Source organism: Oncorhynchus masou, chromosome 31, assembly GCF_036934945.1.
Source record: "Oncorhynchus masou masou isolate Uvic2021 chromosome 31, UVic_Omas_1.1, whole genome shotgun sequence".
Lineage (NCBI taxonomy): Eukaryota > Metazoa > Chordata > Actinopteri > Salmoniformes > Salmonidae > Oncorhynchus > Oncorhynchus masou.
The window spans coordinates 59828412-59852822 of record NC_088242.1 but is presented as its reverse complement, the minus strand read 5'-3'; the positions used below and the strand labels follow the sequence as shown (position 1 = coordinate 59852822).

The window sequence follows — 24411 nt, the reverse complement described above, 5'->3', positions numbered from 1 at the left end:
TGACGATGTAACTTGTCTCATATCCTTGTTCAAAGTACCTCAGAGAGTATTATTTCTGTATATAGAGAGTTAGAGTTATTTCTCTATATAATAGGGTAGTGCGATATCCACGTTTTCATGTTGTCTATTTTCCCTTGTTAAATATTTAAATTTAAATTATATTTTGCGATTAACAGTATATCGGCAATTGAACTTTATGGTAATGTCAGCCCACTCTTGTATATGAGATACGGCATGCTCCCCCCTCCACAGTGTTTGATCATCGGGGCAGGACCATGTGGCCTGCGGACGGCCATCGAGCTGGGCTTCCTGGGCGCCAAGGTGGTGCTGCTGGAGAAGAGGGATGCCTTCTCCAGGAACAACGTGCTGCACCTGTGGCCCTTCACCATCCAGGACCTCCGAGGCCTCGGTGCCAAAAAGTTCTACGGAAAGTTCTGCGCCGGAGCCATCGACCATATCAGTAAGTGGATAAGACTACGCCCATTTCCTGCGCTCCATCTTTTATCAAACGGTTGAACTGCTTTCACGTTTTGCTTTGTGATCTAATATGATCTATGAAGAGAATAGTTCTGGTGCTTGCCTGGACCATGGATCAGCTGTGTCGTTGCATTCTTTTCGGTCGTCCAAGCTAATAAATAGTTATTGTTTGATGTTCTCCTCTAATCTAGTCTGACTCTCTGTGCAGGTATCCGGCAGCTCCAGCTGATGCTGCTGAAGGTGGCCCTGCTCCTGGGCATCGAGATCCACGTCAACGCGGAGTTCAAGGGTCTCATCGAGCCCCCCGAGGACCAGGAGAACGAGAGTAAGAGATGTGTTTATGGAACTGCGTTAAGAGCCGTCACAAGACACGACTTCTCTATAGCCAGACATTAAGGGGATAAGGAAGGGCCATATGTTACTGTATGTGACTGCTAACTGAGTAGTCTCTATTGGAAAATATTCCCATTGCTGTCAGTGAAGTCAAGTCCTATGTTAAATAAGACACAGTTACACGTCTTATGTATTTCCCCGTATTGTGTTTCTGCAGGGATAGGGTGGAGGGCTGAGGTCCTCCCCAGGACACACCCAGTCAACGAGTTGGAGTTTGATGTCATCATTGGGGCAGATGGGAGGAGAAACACGCTGGCAGGTAGAAAGCAACAAAGTAACAGATGTGTTTTAAAATGAGTTGTGTAAAACACTATGAGAGCTGAAGCCCTCAAAAATACAGCTGTGTTTTGTTTACGAGTCCGGCCCCTCTTTCTCTCTCTTGCCCCCCCCCATCTCTCCCTCTCTCCCCCCCCCCCTCTATCTCTCCCTCCCCCCCCCCTCTCTCTCTCCCCTCTCTCTCTCTCCCTCTCCCCCTCTCTCTCCCCTCTCTCCCCCCTCTCTCTCTCTCCCCCTCTCTCTCTCTCTCTCTCTCTCTCTCTCTCTCTCCTCCTCTCTCTTCTCTCTTCTCTCTCTCCCCCCTCTCTCTCTCCCCCCTCTCTCTCTCTCCCCCTCTCTCTCTCTCCCCCTCTCTCTCTCTCTCTCTCCCTCTCTCTCTCTCTCTCTCCCTCTCTCTCTCTCTCCCCCCTCTCTCTCTCCCCCTCTCTCTCTCTCTCCCCCTCCCTCTCTCTCTCTCCCCTCTCTCCCCCCTCTCTCTCCCCCTCTCTCTCTCCCCCTCTCTCTCTCTATCCCCCCTCTCTCTCCCTATCACCCTCTCTCGCCCCCCTCTCTCTCCCTCTCGCCCTCCACTTTTCCTGCTGCTTTGTTGTGCACATTTGTTGTGCCCTCCGTCACTCCATCCATCTTTAGAGAGCACTCCTCCATGGCCTCTCTCTCTGGAGCAGAGCATGAACGTGTGAATTGGCTGTCTGTTTCCTGTATGAGCTGTATGAGCTAACAGCCCTCACAACCGCTCTGGGTGCCCTGTAGTGTGTGGACTGCTGTGACCCATCTAGCCCTGAGGGAAACTGCTTCCAGTAGTCACTGCATGCAATGATCGTTCTCAGCCTGCAGTCTTACATGAGATGGTTAAAAGAATGGCTGGTTATATTGATCGAACAGACACTGATGGTGTGCATCAAAGGCTAACAGGTGCAAACTTTTTTTTGTCCTGTCCTCTTCTCTTTTACGAACGTGAGTTTGTAATACAAGGCAACTGTTAACGTGGCTCATTTGTTCTCTCGACGTCTGACCCCTGACTCATTCACTGTCTACATAATGAACCCTTGACCCCCGCCTCTCTCCCCTACAGGGTTCAGGAGGAAGGAGTTCCGGGGCAAGCTGGCCATCGCCATTACAGCCAACTTCATCAACAGGAACACCACGGCCGAGGCAAAGGTGGAGGAGATCAGCGGAGTGGCCTTCATCTTCAATCAGAAGTTTTTCCAGGACCTCCGGGAAGCCACGGGTCAGTTATTGCTCCATAGGGAGACGACATGTAATAACTGTCATTATGAGATATTATAAAGGCTCATAGGTGCTTATAACAAGTTATTAAGCATTATAGCTGTAGGCTTTAAGTAACATTTTACAGATTGTTATATATTAGGAGTGTATGGATGTTTTCTGAGAGCCTGTCAGTTCCTATCTGCATGGTTTATCCATGGGTTAGAGAGAAGTCCTCGACCCGATTGGACCAGAGTGACAAAAAAACGTTATCAGCCAAGTTGCTCTTCTGCTTAACAAATAGATATTTATATGTTGGCTAGGCCTTCTATAAGTCAATAAATTCTCCTTAGTAGCATAAAATAAATATGCTATAAGCTATGCAGAGCCGTGGCCAGGTCCATTCGGGTCCTCTCGTTTATCAGCTGTAGTTACATGGACCTGAGATCCGATAACAATCAGGACAGGACCCAACCCCAGACCCAAGGGAAAAGGTACAATTTTGGAGCCTGACCCACTCGGGTCCCGGGTTGGATCTTCGGGTTCATTGTCCACCCTTCCTCTAACAAAGACAACCAGAGAGACTGTCAATGGAGGAGCCATAGGAGCAACCGTAGAAAATACATTGGTTTACCAAAAATAAATCGCAATAAATCTCTCTTTCTATTGATTTGATAGGAATTGACCTGGAAAACATTGTCTACTACAAAGATGACACGCACTACTTTGTGATGACTGCCAAGAAACAGAGCCTGCTGGAGAAGGGAGTCATTCTGCATGTGAGTGATCAGAGGGTGAGAGAGAGACTGGAGATGTCTCTCACGTACACATGCATGCACACACATTCAGAACTGTACACTCGCTCAGTCACTTTCCGTCTCTGTGTGCCCTGATCCCTGCCTAATGGCCAGACCAAGCCAAAACTGTACCAGGAACAAACTCAAACTCAGCTCAACCACACTTAATGAGAGTTTGTGTCCCCACACTTCATAACGCTGCTGTTTCCTTTGACTAGAGTGGGCAGTCACTCTAGCTTTTAGGACATCAGGACCTCTTTTAGAAGTTCAGCTTCATGTTCCAGTAAAAGTTGCCGCTGTATTTCGATCTTACTTTGTGGAGGGAAAAAAGGGTTTGGTAATATTTTGCAGACCCAATCAAACACTCGTTATGAAGGCATTTGAGTAATTGGGAATGCTAACCCTTTTGATAATCGGATTGGCACCGAATGTGAGTTTTAATCAGTGGTCATCGGGCCAGTACAGTAGGAGGTTGAATGGCTGAACAGGCTCTGTAGGTCCCGTGCTGGGTCGTATTCATTAGGCACCAAAGGGAAGAAAATGGACTGGAACAGAGAGGGACTACCTGAACTTGTCCAATAACAAACACCTGTTTTCCTTTTCTGTTGGAAAAGTTTTGCTACAGTGTGCACTAATGAATCTGATCCTGATGAGTTGGGCCAGGCTGCAGGCTGCAGGCTGAGCGGGGACATGATCAAGGGTGAAAGTAAGGCGGCCCGGTACGGCATCCCGGCAAAATAAATATTGGGGGTACACCGTACTGGCAAAACATGAGCCTATCACAATAATTAAAACAAAATGTCAAGAAAGCTGTAGGCTATTACACCACTTTTTATCATTTCGGCATGTCAGAGGCATGAAAAATGAGAGAATGGACTTGAAAACGGGTGGTATTTCCTATGCTCCAAAATGCAATGTGGTTTGACGGGGACAATGACATTTTGCCAAGGCAGATGTCGCGTTTACGTGCACGTCGGAACTAAGGAACTCTGAATCGTTCGACTTGCTAACTGGTTGAACACGGCACAGCTACAACCAGTTAAAATGTCGGGAAATGTTAGAGTTCTGACTAACACGTGAACCTGGCAAAAGATGACACCTTTTGCCAGGTTCACGTGTTAAGTCAGAACTCTGACATATCCCGACATTTTAACTGGTTGTAGCTGTGCCGAGATGCGCACGGACAACAGCGGACCCATAAATCCTTGTCCGATGACACTTTGTGGTGTTTTGTGTAACAGATGTCTCTTTCTATTCATCACTGTGTTCGGAGGCTGGAATATGATGCCGGTAGATGAACGGGAGCCGGTGGCTTTAGTAAAGGAGAACGTTGAAGTTATTGTTTGACAATCAGATGACAACATCATGACCGGTTGTGTTTATGCCACTGCCAGACCCAGCCTCGCCAGGGAAAGTCAAAGGAAAAGAATGTGCCTCTCGCCAGTCTCTTTCAAAGAACAGTCCATTTAGAGCTTGCCTTCATTTGATGCCACATATCGGACACAGTAAAGTATAATTGACTATGGGGGTGTTTTAGATTTTTCTGTTGGGAATTAAAATACTTCATTTTGGAGACATTGCAAATGGGCCAAAAGTTATTAAATTCAATATAACTTTCAAATGTTATTGACTTGATTTGGAATCAGAGTTCTGCTTTGGTGGTGCAGGCTAACCTCCTGTGGAAAGGATCTTCTTTTCCAAATCGCACTGCGTGGATGTCATGCCTCATTCTCTGTGCCAGTCTCTTATTAGTGTCTCTCCCTTCCTCTCGTCATCTGAGCCGTCTTCACTTCTTCATGTCTCTCCTCCAGGATTATGCGGACACAGAGATGCTGCTGTCCAGGGCTAACGTGGACCAGGCAGCTCTGCTATCTTACGCCCGCGAGGCCGCAGACTTCTCCACCAACCACCAGCTGCCCACGCTGGACTTTGCCATCAACCACTACGGCCAGCCCGACGTGGCCATGTTCGACTTCACCTGCATGTACGCCTCCGAGAACGCGGCGCTGGTACGCCAACGCAACGGGCGCCAGCTACTGGTGTCTCTGGTGGGGGACAGTCTACTGGAGGTGAGGGCGGTCTACCGGGTGGAGGGTGTTTCAGTCTCACTTAGAAGGTATACTCTCAGTCACTGTGGATGAAGTAGAGTCTGACTGGCTCATTTATTTACAATAAATGAGAAAGGGAGTGAAAATCAGCGTGACCGAGAGTGTGAGAGAAATGTCAGTGAATTTAGAGAGCGATTTCAGTATTGACGTTTTCTTGCTTGAAACAGACAATTTTATATATGAAATGTAACGTGTGTGTGTATATACAGTACCAGTCAAAGGTTTGGAAACCTACTCGTTCAAAGGTTTTTCTTTATTTGTACTATTTCCTACATTGTAGAATAACAGCGAAGACATCAAAACTATGAAATGTCACATATGGAATCATGTAGTAACCAAAAAAGTGTATGCGTACTTCACCATGTTACTGTGTTTGTCCCTCTCTCCAGCCCTTCTGGCCCATGGGCACTGGTATAGCCCGGGGTTTCCTGGCAGCCATGGACTCAGGCTGGATGGTGAAGAGCTGGGCCCAGGGAAACACATCTCTGGACGTGTTGGCTGAGAGGTGAGGGAGTGGACACGTTATAACATACACATTATACTCCCACGTCATACTTCAACTCACACACATACTATACACACACGCACTCCACATGCTCACAGTCGCATACATGCTCGCACACACACACACACACACATACTTTTGTAAGCCTAACACTGTAAGATTGTCTTTTATAACTTAGCTAGCCATGTTGGCAATATAATAATAAGCTTTCAAATGATTCCCCTCTCTTTCGCTCTCTCATATTAATATATACGGTACCGGTATTTTTACTATTTTCTACATAGTAGAATAATAGTGAAGACATCAAAACTATGAAATAACACATGGAATCATGTAGTAAACAAAAAAGTGTTAAACAAATCAGTCTGAAAGAGTTCCCACATACGCTGAGCACTTGTTGGCTGCTTTTCCTTCACTGCGGTCCAACTCATCTCAATTGGGTTGAGGTCAGGTGATTGTGGAGGCCAGGTCATCTGATGCATAACTCCATCACTCTCCTTCTTGGTCAAATAGCCCTTACACAGCCTGGAGGTGTGTTTTGGGTCATTGTCCTGTTGGGAAAAAAACGATATTCCCACTAAGTGCAAAACAGATAGGATGGCGTATTGCTGTCGTAGCCATGCTGGGTAAGTGTGCCTTGAATTGTAAATTAAATCACAGACAGTGTCACCAGCAATAACGCATGGTGGGAACCACACATGCAGAGATCATCCGTTCACCTACTCCGCGTCTCACAAAGACACGGCGGTTGGAGCCAAAAAACAAAAAAGACATATTTCCACCGGTCTAATGTCCATTGCTCGTGTTTCTTGGCCGAAGCAAATCTCTTATTCTTATTGGTGTCCTTTAGTAGTGGTTTCTTTATATCAAATCAAATCAAATCATGAAGGCCTGATTCAGCACAAAGTCTCCTCTGAAAACAGTTGATGTTGAGATGTGTCTGTTAAAACTTGAACTCTGTGAAGCCAGGCTTTTGGCCAGTTGGGGCTGAATTATAACTGGAAAATGTTCATAAATGAAATGGTCGAATAATTAAAGAACAGTTGAAACTGAAAAAGGTGGACTGGGGACCTTGAGCAGGGCAAGTGTCATGTCAAGTTCCTGGGGCATGGTCCTAGGGCTCAGGTCAGAAATAGCAGCAGCACGGCCAGTGTGGACTGAGACATAAGATATATGTCAGGTAGTCCTGGGGCATGGTCCTAGGGCTCACCTCCGAGAGAGAAGGAGAGAATTGCACGCCACTTAGATTCACAGGAACCGAATCAGGAGAAGTACTCCAGATATAACAAACACCCCAGCCTTCCGACACATAAACTACTGCAGCATAAATTTGAGACAGGAGGGGTATTTTCCCCACATTTTGCTGGAGATTCCCAAAAGCTCTTATTCTATTAGTAGTACATTAATAGAGGGGCTGACAGTGGAGCCTAAAAATGCAGACGCTTTGTCCTGGTATGAGTTACTCAGAGATGACACAGAGTATGTTTATTTTTATATTCTATGTATGTATGTATGTATGTATGTATGTATGTACAGTGGAGCCTATGTATGTATGTATGTAGAGATAACAGAGTATGTGTATGTGTGTATATGTGTATATATATATATATATATATATATATGTGTGTGTGTATGTATTATATATGTATATATACATATACGTGTGTATATATATATATACACACACATACACATACTCTGTTATCTCTGAGTGCTCTACCAGGAAAAGCGTCTGCATTAGGCTCCACTGTCAGCCCCTCCTCTATTAATGTACTACTAATAGAATAAGAGCTTTTGGAGCTCTGAATGGAATGTGTTGAATCGTCTGTTCTTCTCCCATGTGCTTTTCTATAATTTAATTATCATGGTTTCCCCTTTTTTCTTTTTTTAGGGAGAGCATATATCGCTTGCTGCCTCAGACAACGCCAGAGAACATCAATAAGAATTTCAGTCACTACAGTGTGGACCCCACCACGCGCTACCCTAATATTAGCCTCCACTTCCTCAGGCCCAACCAGGTAGGGTATACACTGAGAACATATGACTGTATGACTATGATTGGAGCATGATGTACTGAATAGAGGTCGACCGATTATGATTTTTCAACGCCGATACCGATTACTTGGCCAAATTTTATATGCAGTTGAAGTCTGAAGTTTACATACACCTTAGCCAAATAAATTTAAACTCAGTTTCAGAGTTCCTGACATTTAATCCTAGTAAAAATTCTGTCTTAGGTCTGTTAGGATCACAACTTTTTTTTTCACAAGAAAATGGAATGTCAGAATAATAGTAGAGGGATTTATTTCAGCTTTTATTTATTTCATCACATTCCCAGTGGGTCAGAAGTTTACATACACTCAATTAGTATTTGGTAGCATTGCCTTTAAATTGTTTAACTTGCGTCAAACGTTTCAGGTAGCCTTCCACAAGCTTCCCACAATAAGTTGGGTAAATTTTGGCCCATTCCTCCTGACAGAGCTGGTGTAACTGAGTCAGGTTTTTAGGCCTCCTTGCTCGCACGCGCTTTTTCAGTTCTGCCCACAAATTGTCTATAGGATTGAGGTCAGGGCTTTGTGACGGCCACTCCAGTACCTTGACTTTGTTGTCATTAAGCCATTTTGCCACAACTTTGGAATTATGCTTGGGGTCATTGTCCATTTGGAAGACCCATTTGTGACCAAGCTTTAACTGAAGTCTTGAGATGTTGCTTCAATATATCCATTTAATTTCCCTACCTCATGATGCCTTCTATTTTGTGAAGTGCACCAGTCCCTCCTGAAGCAATGCACCCCCTCAACATGATGCTGCCACCCCTGCGCTTCACGGTTGGGATGGTGTTCTTCGGCTTGCAAGACTCCCCCTTTTTCCTCCAAACATAATGATGGACATTATGGCCAAACAGTTCTATATTTGTTTCATCAGACCAGAGGACATTTCTCCAAAAAGTACTATCTTTGTCTCCATGTGCAGTTGCAAACTGTAGTCTCAGTTTTTATGGCGGTTTTGGAGCAGTGGCTTCTTCCTTACTGAGCGGCCTTTCAGGTTATGTCGATATGGGCCTCGTTTTACTGTGGATATAGATAATTTTGTACCTGTTTCCTCCAGCATCTTCCAAAGGTCCTTTGCTGTTGTTCTGGGATTGATTTGCACTTTTCGCACCAAAGTACATTCATCTCTAGGAGACAGACTGTGTCTCCTTCCTGAGCGGTATGACGGCTGCGTGGTCCCATGGTGTTTATACTTGCGTACTATTGTTTGTACAGATGGACGTGTTATCTTCAGGTGTTTGGAAATTACTCCCAAGGTTGAACCAGACTTGTGGAGGTCTACATTTTCTTTCTGAGGGCTTGGCTGATTTCTTTTGACTTCCCCATGATGTCAAGCAAAGAGGCACTGAGTTTGAAGGTAGGCCTTGAAATACATCCACAGGTACACCTCCAATTGACTCAAATGATGTCAATTAGCCTATCAGAAGCTTCTAAAGCCATGACCTAATTTTCTGTAATTTTCCAAGCTGTTTAAAGGCACAGTCAACTTAGTGTATGTAAACTTCTGATCCACTGGAATTGTGATACAGTGAATTATAAGTGAAATAATCTGTCTGTAAACAATTGTTGGAGATATTACTTGTGTCATGCACAAAGTAGATGTCCTTAACGACTTGCCAAAACTATAGTTTGTTAACAAGAAATTTGTGGAGTGGTTGAAAAATGTGTTTTAATGACTCCAATGTATGTAAACTTCTGACTTCACCTGTATTTGTAATAATGACAATTACAACAATACTGAATGAACAATTACCACTTTTATTTGAACTTAATATATTACATCAAATCTATTTAGTCTCAAATAAATAATGAAACACGTTAAATTTGGTTTGAATAATGCAAAAAACAAAGTGTTGGAGAATAAAGTAGAAGTGCAGTATGTGCCATGTAAGAAAGATAATGTTTAAGTTCCTTGCTCAGAACATGAGAACATATGAAAGCTGGTGATTCAATATTCCAGTTCTTCAATATTCCCAATAAAGAAGTTTTAGGTTGTAGTTATTATAGGAATATTGACGCATCTATTGACTATTGGATGTTCTTATAGGCACTTTAATATTGCCAGTCTAATCTTGGGAGTTGATGGGCTTGAAGTCACAAACAGCGCTGTACTTCAAGCATTGCTAAGAGCTGCTGGCAAACGCAGGAAAGTGTTTGAATGAATGCTTACGAAACTGCTTCTGCCTACCACCGCTCAGACTGCTCTATCAAATGTCAAGTCATAACTTAATTATAATCTAATAAACACAGAAATACGAGCCTTTGGTCATTAATATGGTCAAATCCGGAAACTATAATTTCGAAAATAAAACGTTTATTCTTTCAGTGAAATACAGAACCGTTCCGTATTTTATCGAACGGGTGGCAACCCTAAGTCTAAATATTGCTGTTGCGTTGCACAACCTTCAATGTTATGGCATAATTATGAAGAATTCTGGAAAATTAGTTCAGTTGGCAACGAGCCAGGCGGAAACTGTTGCATATACCCTGACTCTGCTTGCACTAAACGCAAGAGAAGTGACACATTTTCCATAGTTAATATTGCCTGCTAACATTCATTTCTTTGAACTAAATATGCAGGTAAAAAAATATATACTATATATACTTCTGTGTATTGATTTTAAGAAAGACATTGATGTTTATGGTTGGGTACATTTGTGCAACGATTGTGCTTTTTTCTGCAATGTGCTTTTGTTAAATCATCACCCTTTTGGCGAAGTTGATATAGGCTGTGATTCGATGATAAATTAACAGGCACTGCATTGATTATATGCAACGTAGGACAAGCTAGTTAACCTAGTAATATCATCAACCATGTGTAGTTAACTCGTGATTATATGAAGATTGATTGTTTTTTTGTAAGATAAGTATAATGCCAGCTCGCAACTTACCTTGGCTCTTTTTAGCCACAAGTTACGCTGCACTCGCGTAACAGGTGGTCAGCCTGCCGTAACTGGTGGTCAGCCTGCCACGCAGTCTCCTCGTGGATTGCAATGTAATCGGCCATAATCGGCGCCCAAAAAGGCAGATTTCCGATTGTTATGAAAATATGAAATTGGCCACGGCGATTAATCGGTCAACCTCTAGTACTGAAGTACCCATACTTTTCTGTGCATGATATCCCATTTGAGGTGGGCCAGGAGTTTGTCTTGACCACCTGACCTGACTAGGGATACTCCGGCCTAGGTTGTAACTAAGAACAAGAGTTTTTTTTTCCCGGCTCAGATATGTGACCTGGTAAAAAACCCTGGCACGAGCTTGACCTAAGGACATCTTCCAATGTGAAATCCTAATGGTATGTTGCCCCCACCCCCACTGTTTTCAGGTACGACACCTCATAGACACAGGGGATTCAAGTAGGGAAATGCTTATCGAAATGGAGAATGTAGTCAACTCGTCAACACCCAAGCTCACCCGAAATGGTGAGTAGTGTTTGCATGAATGTTCTTGTATTCATGTGTCCCCTGATTAATTTAAGCTATAATGAAAAAAATATGAGTAAATAACTTCATATTATAACATTTTCATGAATGTCTGTTTTTGTAAGTTTCTTGTTTTTTGGGAACTGGTCTTCATTGCAATCACTGAAATGTGACAATGAATTGCTTTCGTCCTAGACCATTACCTGCTTGAGAAGCATTTGCTACGTAACATGAATGACTGAAGTCCAAATGCATGGGGTTTATCTGAAGGTTCCGTCCTAATAGTCCTTAACTGTAGAAACAAGCAACGGCCATGACTGTCATGCGTGACATGGGAATGGTGCTATGTGGATGGATTGACTGATGGGCTGATTTTATTTGATTTAGTTTGTGTTCACTAACCTGGTGGAATGTCACTTGCGTCATCAATAAGGTTAATACAATTTTTAACTATTTGAAATGTTTCTTCGTGTGACTTTCCCTAATCTCTCATAGGCTTTTCCGTCACCTTTACGAGATGGCGTAGTCTGACAGTGACAATGAGACTAACAGGGTTGGCAACTATATACAGTGCATTCGGAAAGTATTCAGACCCCTTGACTTTTTTGTTGTTATGTTAGTCTTATTCTAAAATTGATTAAATTGTTGTTTACCCCATAATGACAAAGCAGAAACAGGTTTTTAGATTTTTTTTGCAAATGTATAAAAAATAACAAACAGATATCACATTTACTTAATTATTCTGACCTTTTACTCAGTACTTTGTTGATGCGCTTTAGGTAGCAATTACAGCCTTGAGTCTTCTTGGGTATGACGCTACAAACTTGGCACACCTGTATTTGGGGAGTTTCTCTCATTCTTCTCTGCAGATCCTCTCAAGCTCTGTCAGGTTCGATGTGGAGTGTTGCTGTACAGCTATTTTCAGGTCTCTCCACAGATGTTCGATCGGGTTTAAGTCCGGCTCTGGCTGGGCCACTCAAGGACATTCGGGGACTTGCCCAGAAGCCAATCCTGTGTTGTCTTGGCTGTGTGCTTAGGGTCGTTGTCCTGTTGGAAGGTGAACCCCAGTCTGAGGTCCTGAGTGCTCTGGAGCAGGTTTTAATCAAGGATCTCTGTACTTTCCTCCATTCCTCCTGTGTGGCTCAGTCGGTAGAGCATGGCGCTTGCAACGCCAAGCGTCGTGGGTTCGTTTCCCGCTAGGACCACCCATATGTAAAAGTAGTGGCCCCAGCCGACTTGTAAGTCGCTTTGGACAAAAGCGTCTGCTAAATGGGATATATTATATTATTCATCTTTCCCCCGATCCTGACCAGTCTCCCAGTTCCTGCTGCTGAAAAACATCCCCACAGCATGATGCTTCCACCACCATGCTTCACCGTAGGGATGGTGTCAGGTTTCCTCCAGACGTGACGCTTGGTACCAGGCCAAAGAGTTCAATTTTGGTTTCATCAGACCAGAGATTCTTGTTTCTCATGGTCTGAGAGTCTTTAGGTGCCTTTTGACAAACTCCAAGCAGGCTTTCATGTGCCTTTTACTGAGGAGTGGCTTCCGTCTGGCCACTCTACCATAAAGGCCTGATTGGTGGAGTGCTGCAGAGATGGTTGTCCTTCTGGAAAGTTCTCCCATCTCCACAGAGGAACTCAAGATATCTGTCAGAGTGACCATCGGGTTCTTGTCACCTCCCTGACCAAGGCCCTTCTCCCTCGATTGCTCAGTTTGTCCAGGCGGCCAACTCTAGGAAGAGTCTTGGTGGTTCCAAACGTCTTACTTTTATAATGGAGGCCACTGTGTTTTTGGGGACCTTCAATGCTGCAGACATTTTTGGGTACCCTTCCCTAGATCTGTGCATTGACACAATCCTGTCTCGGCGCTCTACAGACAATTCCTTCAACCTCATGGCTTGCGTTTTGCTCTGACATGCACTGTCAACTGTGGGACTTTATATAGACAGGTTTGTTCCTTTCCAAATCATGTTCAATCAATTGAATTTACCACAGGTGGACTCGAATCAAGTTGTAGAAACATCTCAAGGATGATCAATGGAAACAGGGTGCATCAAAGCAAAGGGTCTGAATACTTGTGTAAATTAGGTATTTCTGTTTTTTAATATTTAATCATTTTCATTTTCAGAAATGTCTAAAAACCCGTTTTCGCTTTGTCATTATGCAGTATTGTGTGTTGATTGACGAGGAATGTATCTGATTGTATCCATTTTAGAATAAGGCTGTAATGTAACAAAATGTGGGGAAAGTCGTGGGGCCTGAACATTCCCAATGCACTGCATGTATGACAATGATCTCCAATAACAAAAAGTGGTCTAAAAATCCTCTGCTCTTCCCCTCCCAGAATCCATAGCTCGCTCTAGCAAGCTGCTAAACTGGTGTCAGAGGCAGACGGAGGGCTACAGAAAAGTCAGTGTGACTGATCTCACCATGTCCTGGAAGAGTGGCATGGCCCTGTGTGCCCTCATCCACCGCTACAGGCCTGACCTCATGTGAGTCACATATACATCTGGATTAAAGGTCGACCGATTAATCGGAATGGCTGATTTCAAGTTTTCATAACAATCGGAAATCTGTATTTTTGGGCGCCGATTTGCCGATATAAATAAAGGTATACTTAAAAAAAAAAAATGTCAGTTAAGAACACATTCTTATTTTCAATGACTGCCTAGGAATGGTGGGTTAACTGCCTTGTTCATTGGCAGAAGGACAGATTTTCACATTGTCAGCTCGGGGGATCCAATCTTGCAACATCACAGTTAACTAGTCCAATGCTATAACGACCTGCCTCTCTCTCGTTGCACTCCACAAGGAGACTGCCCGTTACGCGAATGCAGTAAGCCAAGGTAAGTTGCTAGCAAGCATGAAACTTAACTTATGAAAAACAATCAATCATAATCACTAGTTAACTACACATGGTTGATGATATTACTAGATATTATCTAGCGTGTCCTGCGTTGCATATAATCTGACTGAGAATACAAGCATACAAGTATCTGACTGAGCGGTGGTAGGCAGAAGCAGGCGCGTAAAGATGAATTCAAACAGCACTTTAGTGCGTTTTGCCAGCAGCTCTTCGTTGTGTATCAAGCATTGCGCTGTTTATGACTTCAAGCCTATCAACTCCCGAGATGAGGCTGGTGTAACCGAAGTCTAATGGCTAGCTAGTTAGCGCGCGCTAACTAGAGGGACGGAAGCTATACTGTTACACTGGCAATACTAAAGTGCCTATAAGAACATCCAATAGTCAAAGGTTAATGAAATACAAATGGTATAGAGGGAAATAGTCCTATAATTCCTATAATAACTACAACCTAAAACTTCTTACCTGGGAATATTGAAGACTGTTAAGGAACCACCAGCTTTCGTATGTTCTCATGTTCTGAGCAAGGAACTGAAACGTTAGCTTTCTTACATAGCACACTTTTACTTTCTTCTCCAACACTTTGTTTTTGCATTATTTAAACCAAATTGAACATGTTTCATTATTTACTTGAGGATAAATTGATTTTATTGATGTATTATATTAAGTTAAAAATAAGTGTTCATTCAGTATTGTTGTAATTGTCATTATTACAACGGCAACAAAAAAAATTGGCCGATTTAATCGGTATCGGCTTTTTGGTCCTCCAATAATCGGTATCGGCGTTGAAAAATCATAATCGGTCAACCTCTAATCTGGATGTTGTATTTCTGAACCTATTTCGACTGTATTTATTATAATCCTCAATGTCATCTTTGAGAGCACATCAACTCCTCTCTCTTACAGCATTTCCCTCACTCAGACGACAAATGTGCAAAATTAGCGGGAGGGATGGGGGCATCTCTTTGTCGCGCGCTGTGCCCAAGTTTATAATGGCTGTCAGTCAAAACCCACACAGCGCTGTTAAATGGAGAACCTGAGCTCTGATGTCATGTACAGCATTTTACTGTACAGCCACAGCGTTCCAATTTAGGCGATTTACCAATGACAAAATCTGCCAATTTCAACACATCTATACGGGATGGCGGGAAAGGGTTAAAACTGTCATGGTCCTCAGACTGGAATGTCCTATCTGCTGTGTTTACGACGTGGTTTGTTAGTAGCATGTGTTCTTTATCTCCTGGCTTTGGCAATCCAGGCCTTGGTTCAGTCTGTATATCATACTAAATGACGTGACAGCTCACAGTCAAACTGCCTGTTGAGTCAGGGAAAATGGTGTATATGTGCGCGCACACACACACACACACACACACACACACACACACACAAACACACACACAGCAGACACATTGCCTAACGAGGGGTGAGATGGGGTTGTTACCCTCTCCTGGCTCCACAGCGATTAGCATTATAACCCATTTGTCTTCTGACTGACCTTACCACGCGGTTGTTCTCCTCTGCTGGCTTTCATAGTCCAGATGATGGTGGGAGGATGATCGGGGGCTGCATGGATGGGGAAATATGCTCTCACAATCACTCCCAGAAAGCTGTGATTGGCTCCCACTTCCCATCACTAATGCTGCAGCACTAAACATACAAAGAAGGGGGGTAACATGCTAATGGTTTTAAATTGGTTATATAGATAATGGTGAGGTTGTATACAGATGTTTAAATTATTCTAAATGTTGTTTTTTTCTTTTCATATGCAATGTGGTCACCCACAACAATTGACATCCACATCATTAGTGAATGTCAATTGAAGATGTTCAAAACAGTAAGGACATTCTTAATTATTACTAATACACCCCCCCCCCCCCATTCTTGATACACAGGGGAAACTGCTGAAGGTGAAAAACCCAACAGCGTTGCAGTTCTTGCCACAAACCGGTGCGGCCCTGGCACCTACTACCACACCCCGTTCAAAGGCTCTTAAAACCTTTGTCTTGTGCCATTCAGAGGCTGAATGTACATGTCTCAAGGCTTATTAGAAATCCTTCTTTAACTTGTCTCCTCCCCTTCATCTACACTGATTTGAAGTGGATTTACCAACTGACATCAATAAAGGATCATAGCGTTCATCTGTATTCACCTGGTCAGTCTATATCATGGAAAGAGCAGGTGTTCATAACGTTTTACATACACTCGGTGTATAAAGATTATACAACTACAGCATCCACTGCTTCGTGTGTTTGTCATGTTTATTGGGGAAAGTCAAGTGATGTTTACATTCACAGTGCTGATGGTTGGGTTGACTCCCATTTTGACTCCAGGTATTTTCCTGACTCTCTCTGCCCCACAGTGACTTTGACTCCCTGGATGAGCGGGACCAGCAGAAGAACAATCAGCTGGGCTTTGACGTGGCCGAGAGGGAGTTTGGCATCTCACCTTGCATGACGGGCAAGGAGATGTCCCAGGTGGCGGAGCCTGACAAGCTCTCCATGGTCATGTACCTCAGCCAGTTCTACGAGATGTTCAAGGACACAGTGCCCCCTGGGGCCGGAGGTGAGTACTGTATTTTTATTTTATTTTATTTTACCTTTATTTAACTAGGCAAGTCAGTTAAGAACAAATTCTTATTTTCAATGACGGCCTAGGAACAGTGGCTTAACTGGCTGTTCAGGGGCAGAACGACAGATTTGTATCTTGTCAGCTCGGGAATTTGAACTTGCAACCAATGCTCTAACCACTAGGCTACCCTGCCGGTTTTGTAACTTCGTTTTTTGGGGTGCAGGTTGAATGAAATGTTATAGCCGACGTGAGTAAGACCTTTAAACAGTTTAACATTCATAAGGCGGGATTTCCAGGACGCATACTCGGAGCATGCGCTGACCAGCTAGCAAGTGTCTACACTGACACTTTCAACCTCTCCCTGACCCAGTCTGTAATCCTTACATGTTTCAAGCAGACCACCATGGTCCCTGTGCCCAAGAATGCCAAGGTAACCTGCCTAAATGACTATCGCCCCGTAGCACTCACATCTATCCATAAAATGCAAATGTTTTAAATATTTTTTTTGACTTTTAGCCCCCTTTTTTTCTCACCAATGTGTTGGAGGTAACACCGTGCACCTGGCAACCGTGGCAGTGTGCATTGCGCCCGGCCCGCCACAGGAGTCGCTAGTGCACGATGGGACAAGGACATCCCTGCTGGCTAAACCCTCCCCTATCCCGGACGATGCTGTGCCAATTGTGCGCTGTCCCATGGGTCTCCCAGGTGCTGCTGGCTGCGACAGAGCCCGGACTCGAATCCAGACTCTCTAGTGGCACAGCTAGCACTGCGATGATGAAATTCTTTGATACTCTGGTCATGACACACATCAACGCCATCATCCCAGACACCCTGGACCCACTCCAATTCGCCATACCGCCCCAACAGATAAACAGATGACGCACTCTCTATAGCACTCCACACTGGCCTCTCCTACTTAGACAAAAGGAACGCCTATGTGAGAATGCTGTTCATTTACTACAGTGCAGCGTTCAACACCATAGTGTCCTTGAAGCTCATCACTAAGCTAAAGATCCTGGGACTAAACACCTCCCTCTGCAACTGGATCCTGGACTTCCTGACAGGCCGCCCCCAGGTGGTAAGGGTAGGCAACAACACATCTGCCATGCTGACCCACAACACGGGGTCCCCTCGGGGGTGCGTGCTTAGTCCCCTCCTGTACACCCTGTTCACCCACGACTGTGTGGCCGTGCACGACCCCAACACCATCCTAAAGTTTGCTGATGACGCGACAGTGGTAGGTCTGATCACCAACGACAATGATACAGTGTATACGGAGGAGGTCAGAGACCTGGCAGTGTGGTGCCATGACAACAAAGGAGCTGATCAGGAAATGGAGGGCAGAGCACAGCCCCATATCTCACAGCTAGCAGTACAAATTCTCTAACTCTGGAACCAACAGGACTCTGAACAGCTTCTACCCCAAGCCACACTGGACTCTACCCCCACACTCACATACTTACACTGTCACCCCAAAACACACACACACACACACACAGGTCCTGTGTGGCTCAGTTGGTAGAGCATGGCACTTGCCATGCCAGAGTTGTGGGTTCGATTCTCACAGGGGACCAGTTTGAAAAAATATGAAAATATGTCTGCACTCACTACGTAAGTCGCTCTGGATAAGAGTGTCTGCTAAATAACGTAAACGTAACATGCATACATATTTTCTGCTACCTAATATATAGCCATGTTATTTTATTTGATAACTATTTTTATATGTTGTTATAATTTAACTCTGCATTGTTGGAAAAGAGCACCTAAGTAAGCATTTTAGTGTTAACCTACACCCGTTGTCTACGAAGTATGTGACAAAAAAGAAGACTTTGATTCGATGTTCATTCGGCACCAAACAGACTGTACCGGGGAGTGTCCTACCTGAACTTGTCCAATGAGAAATACTTGTTTTTAAATTTGTGTGCCCTATTGAATGCGACCCTGGTGTACGGCCTTACATTCTCTGTCTGTTACATTTCCAGGGGACCAGAACATGAGCCCCGAGGAGAAGGCTGCGTTGATCAACAGTACAAAGTCCCCCATCTCCTTCCTCAGCAAGCTGGGCCAGAGCATCGCTATCTCACGGAAGCGTAACCCCAAGGTCAGGACTCAAATCAATCAATCAAATGGATTTCATAAAGCCCTTTTTACATCAGCAGTAGGAAAAGCACAGTGGCCAGGACTCATAGCCCATTACATCACTGTCAGCAGTCTCATTCCCTTTAACACGGATTACTGTGTTTCTGTCACGTTTTAATGCTAATGTAGGAATCAGTAGGTGTCTGCCTGAAATAACCAGTGACATCATGTGATCGACAGGACAAAAAGGAGAAGGAGGTGGATGGTTTGGGGAAGAGGAGGAAGACCAGCCAGGCTGACCACTCTGAAGACGTGGGTAACACTTTCAAGGGTTCAAACTCAGACGCTGAATTCCACTTCGGAGCTTTGCAAACTGAGAGAAACTGTCACGTAAACTTTATTCTCCAACTGGTCTCTTCCTGTCCATGTGTTTGTAACAGGAAGAGGTTTTGAGGGGTAACCGTGACGACAGGCCATCTAACAGTACTGCTCTGACAGAACGGAAGATGAAGGAAGAGTCAGCATCTCTAGGGAACCACAACAAAGTCAAGTCCATGGCCACCCAGCTCCTCGCCAAGTTTGAGGAGAACGCCCCCGCCGAATCCAAGGGCCTCAAAAGACAGGTATGGAGAGACTCCTATGTGTCTGGTGGGTGTAAGGAGTAGTCTTGCTTGCCTGAATGTGGGAAGAGTTGACAGTGAACTGTTTTAAACATGAGAACTGTTGCTTGGGATCTAGCCTTCCTGGATGGTAGATCACATGGTGACGGCTCTGTTTGCACACAGTGTTGTGTTTGTCAAATAGTAAATATGCAGATCTATTTCATCTCACGGCGTCTAACATGACTAATAGTCTCGTGATGCCGAGTGTGTAGGAGCACTGTACAACTGTATTATTGTGTTGAACACACGGGCCTGTATGAAGAAGGCTTCTCAGGGTAGGAGTGCTGATCTAGGATCAGTTTTCCCTTTTTTAGGTCATGAATAATTCTGATATAGAGATGGATCAGCACTCCTACTATGAGAGACGCTTTGTGAATACGGGGCCCAGAATGCTAATATTAACGTGTCCCAGGCCTGGCAGGATATTGTTCCGTGGTAACAGAAGTGCTGATTGTGCTGCCTGGCTTGCTCCTCCAGGACTAGGTCGTGAATGGGGTTTACAGAGCCAGTCTAAGAACTGATCCTGGGTCAGTCACTCTGAGAGGCCAGTACTGCTGGCCTGGAGCAGTGGGAAGGCTATGTGGGTTAGTGGAACACAAGCCACTATTGTTGACATAGAAAGACACAGGCAGCATTCCAGAGTGTTGCCATTCCACAATGCCTGCCCGGGCTGTGCGTTTTGCAATTGCTACAACTGCTAAGATCGCTGATACTGAGGACCACTTGGTTCATGTAAATTGAATAGATGAAATGTTAGAAGTGAATAGCATGGCCCAGGTCAAGTGGTGTACCGAGTGAACAAGCTTTGTGCCGAACGTTTGAAAGATTTCTCTTTTGGTCACATATTTGTACAATGTAAAATATGATTGATTCACCAGTCTTTAGTTGTCATCTTTCCTAAAGGTATAATAACCAGCTACAAATGGCCCATCGAAGACTATGTACATGTTGTTTTAATAGGAGCTAAGCCCTACTTACGATGAGTCCCACTGGTGGTAATATCACATTGTATTCTGCTGCTGCTGTGTTGAATTGTGTCTGTTCCACCAGAATGGCTGAAAGATGAGCCTGTGTGTGGGTGTTTCCAGCCAGTGGGCTTCACTTATTCACCCCATCTTTGACCCTTCTGCTCTTTGCATGAAATACTGATAATGTATTTGCCACAGTGTCCATATTACAGTTCTTAATTCTGTAGTCAAAATTATAAGCCTAAGATGGGTCCAGCTGGTACAATAATCATGCATGTCATGTTGTAATCATTTTACGTTACACACAGGCAGCATGCTATTCTTATGACAAACTCCATTTCCTTTGAGTCCTTTTCTCCCAGTTACATTTTTTTCCAACCAGCATGTCTCCTCGTGATTCACTTCCCTCTCTATTTTTCCTCTTTTCCAACATCTCCTCTCCTCCCACCATGGATCATGACCGTGACTCATGGGGATATTGCTCACCGTGTCCTGGTCTGTTATTGACCATTTTGGCTGTCACTCATCTTCCACTGGTCAAAGGGGGATTCTCTGCCCAGTTTGGGTGTCATCCTGGCGCTGCCCCCTCCCCTTGCCTCCCTGGGCCCCCCCAGGGAGCCTCTCCGCCTAGCTCCGGTCCCTGCATGGAGACAGGTAAAGAGTGGACGCCTCACCTCTCTCCCCTAGACCCTAGTCTAACCCCTGGATGTCCCTAAGCAACCTTGCCTCTGCTGTGTTTGACAATTGTATAGCTTTGTGTCCAGATTGTAGCTTACTAACTGTTATTGATCATAGACATAGCACGTCTTGTTTTCTGTAGACTTTGGAGTGATGAAACCAGTAGTTTCGATTTTGTTAATGACAACAACAAGAAAAGGTCAGAGTACGTGTTCTAAAACTTCTGGATCTGATAGTTTTGTGTGTATTGCCAGAATAAGCAGCTGTGCGTGGGTGCCGTCCGTTGACTTTTCGGCCCAGACGGTGTGTGACGTGACGTCGTGTTTTCTCTTGTCCCGTGTGGATTATCCCTCTCCATCTTCTTCTTCTCCATCTCCCCTGTCCCGATCTCTTTCTCTCCCCTGTTTTCTCTTGTCCCGTGTGGATTATCCCTCTCCATCTTCTTCTCTCCATCTCCTCCCCTGTTTTCTCTTGTCCCGATCTCTTTCTCTCCCCTGTTTTCTCTTGTCCCGTGTGGATTATCCCTCTCCATCTTCTTCTTCTCCATCTCCCCTGTCCCGATCTCTTTCTCTCCCCTGTTTTCTCTTGTCCCGTGTGGATTATCCCTCTCCATCTTCTTCTTCTCCATCTCCCCTGTCCCGATCTCTTTCTCTCCCCTGTTTTCTCTTGTCCCGTGTGGATTATCCCTCTCCATCTTCTTCTTCCATCCATCTCCCTCCCCTGTCCCCCGATTATCCCTCTTTTCTCTCCTCCCCTGTTTTCTCTCCCCTACTCTTGTCCCGTGTGGATTATCCTTCCATCTTCCTTCTCCATCTCCCCTGGACTCCTCTCCCCTGTTTTCTCTTATTGTCTTCTCCCTCTCGGACTCCCTCCGTATTGTCTCAGAAACGCACCCAGCAGCAGGAGCAGCTCAGCTTCTGCCATAAGGAGACGGTCAAGTGTCAGACCCTACCTATCAGAGGGGAGCAGGTACTGCTGGCCTGGCTGACGCTGTAGTAGTCCCTGCCTAGTAGGCCATCTCCCCTCTCCAGCTTACCAGCTAACCATGCTATCAGTGCTAGCTACTAGCTAGCCTAGCATCTCATGCCTTCATAGACAGACATGCTTTCACTTTAGCTGAGCTCAGTTAGCTTAATTGTGCTAATAATCAAAGATGTAGCTTAGTTAGCTAATCATTGTAGCTTCTTTGTTGTTTCTGTGTAGTTCTTTTTAAATGATAGATGCAGAGTCTAATAGTTTGAGACACATGGCTAGTTCAGAGCTGTGCTTGATTGACCCTTGAAAACTAATCCTCAGTTAATTTGCTGGATATAGTCTGCAATTAAAAAAATATAGATTTTTTTTTTTTTTGTGGAAATATTAGTTAACACACCATTAAGCCATTAAATAGACTCAGCGATTATGATGTAGATGCAGAAAGTAAACAGCATAGTGGAACAGTTTCCACAACAACTAAGAGTGTTGAAGCGCGAGGCTCAACTTCTCTGCTGTTTTGATGCCCTGCCTACCACACTGTGAACCAGACCCCCAGTGTCCGGTCTGGAGCGTCACAAGCCCTTCTGGTCGGCTACTGTGTAGAAACCTAGCGGTGCCAAAAGCCCTGGTCTGCCCTAGAAAGCCTATGAAAATTGCGATCGGCAGAACGGCCAAACAAGTCATTTTTTGACTGCTGTTTTGGGCTCTAAAATGTTTGTTTTTTTATTGTGATCAAGTTTGATCCTCACAGTGAATTATTTAAAAGCTTGCTATAAATTGAGATATTTAATTAAATACTGATCCATTCTGACTACTACATTTGCCGTCACACAGGACCACGTACAGACATAGACCAATCACAGGCCGGCAGGCTACGAGGACGTTCATTCACACTCTTTGCACGGGTCTCTCAGGCAGGATGAAAACGACATCGACCATGATCCTTTGCTAGTTAGGGCCACTTTCATCATGATCCTTAGCGTTTTTTGTTGTTGTTGTGCCATTCAGCCCCATTCAGCAATATGGCGCTTCAAATTCAAATACTTCCGTCTTCCTACGCCATCGCTAGTTTTCCATAGGAATACGTGTATGATATCTTGCATCTCGTTCATCTCAATATCTGCGGTGCTGCTCGTGGCAAAGTCATTTAGCTACGTTTACCTTTAACATCTAGACTGAGTGGACAGTGAGAGCCTTCCAATACCACATTTCCATCTCACACACTCATTTTCAGTGATTCGTACTCCTGTTTTAGTAGCTTTTTAGTCTCGCTCTCCACAGTATTTCATGCTTTCCTCCTCATGCGATTTAAAAATATATATATATTATTGTTAATTTTCTTCCCTCAACCCTCTTTTCCCAATTCATCCACAAGGTTTTTGTGGCTGTTGAAGGGAAAAAAATGCTTGCTCTCATGCTTGCTAACTGTATTCTAACTAGAGTTGGGAAATGTGGTTTATTCGCCATCATTTTCCACATACATCCAGTGGGTGGTCTTTGTGCGCTGTGTGTGTCCTGGTGTGTCGTTCAACAGTGTTGGCGTGGGTGTTTAGTGTAGTAGAATGCCCCTGGTAGTAATGTGAATGAGTGTGTGGGTAGCCCTGTAGCAGATGATTGTTTTAGCCTAGTGGATGTGAATCACGAGTTGAATTGATATTAAAATGTAAATGTGTGTGTTGACTTCAAAAGTGAATTCAGATGAGGTAATATGATACCTTGAATGGTATCGATTTTAATGTGCGTGTTAAATGGTGGACGTCGGTGACACCAGCAAGTGACAGCCTGTCCTCTTCTCCTCACTCAAGCCAAGAAGCGGTACAGAGTGGTGTTCGGGCTCACGAAGCTGTCCTAAGAAAACCATTCTGCTTTCCTCCACCTCCTCGCTCTCTCTTCACTCACAGGTGAACAGTCAGTGCCCTACCAGACCAGAGATACTCCCCTGTCCTCTTCCTTGTCGATCCAATACCTTTCCTCTCAGGTCTTACCTTTGTATAAGTTCTCCAAATGTGCTGTCAAAGTAGAAAGCTCGACTCTTCCTCCCCTTCCTCTTAGACAACTTCCAATCTAACTAAAATAAACTATCTAGTCTTAGTTTACATTCTTCTCGTCAGTGGGTTGCTTTTTGTTAACTTTAAGAGGGTTTGCTTATGTTGTGGCTGACCAGTGTGTAGATTGGGGCCTTGTTGCCATACTTTCTGCAGTGGAAGATCTGATACTGTATATAGCATGCTGCGGTTTGCTTATGAAGGCCTAGATCGGAGAAACATGGTCCGAGCTCTCAGTGTGTGTGTCTGTGTGTGTGTCCTTAAGCACTGTGATAGAGAAGGTTTGGAGGAGGAAGGGACCACACAGGACCAGACACCTCAGGCTCACCGGGTAAC

The 24411-nt window shown here is 44.4% G+C and overlaps 1 protein-coding gene across 1 annotated transcript in view; it reads left to right on the top strand.

The window, feature by feature from the left end:
- mical3a (microtubule associated monooxygenase, calponin and LIM domain containing 3a) overlaps positions 1-24411 on the top strand; it is a 90843-nt gene that overhangs the window by 26569 nt on the left and 39863 nt on the right. Inside the window, 14 exon segments of the mRNA XM_064951541.1 lie at positions 253-460; positions 686-802; positions 1028-1129; positions 2219-2374; positions 3031-3131; positions 4961-5218; positions 5647-5762; positions 7654-7780; positions 11139-11235; positions 13582-13729; positions 16460-16662; positions 18651-18769; positions 18988-19059; positions 19188-19370. Coding sequence (XP_064807613.1) covers positions 253-460; positions 686-802; positions 1028-1129; positions 2219-2374; positions 3031-3131; positions 4961-5218; positions 5647-5762; positions 7654-7780; positions 11139-11235; positions 13582-13729; positions 16460-16662; positions 18651-18769; positions 18988-19059; positions 19188-19370 — 2007 coding nt within the window.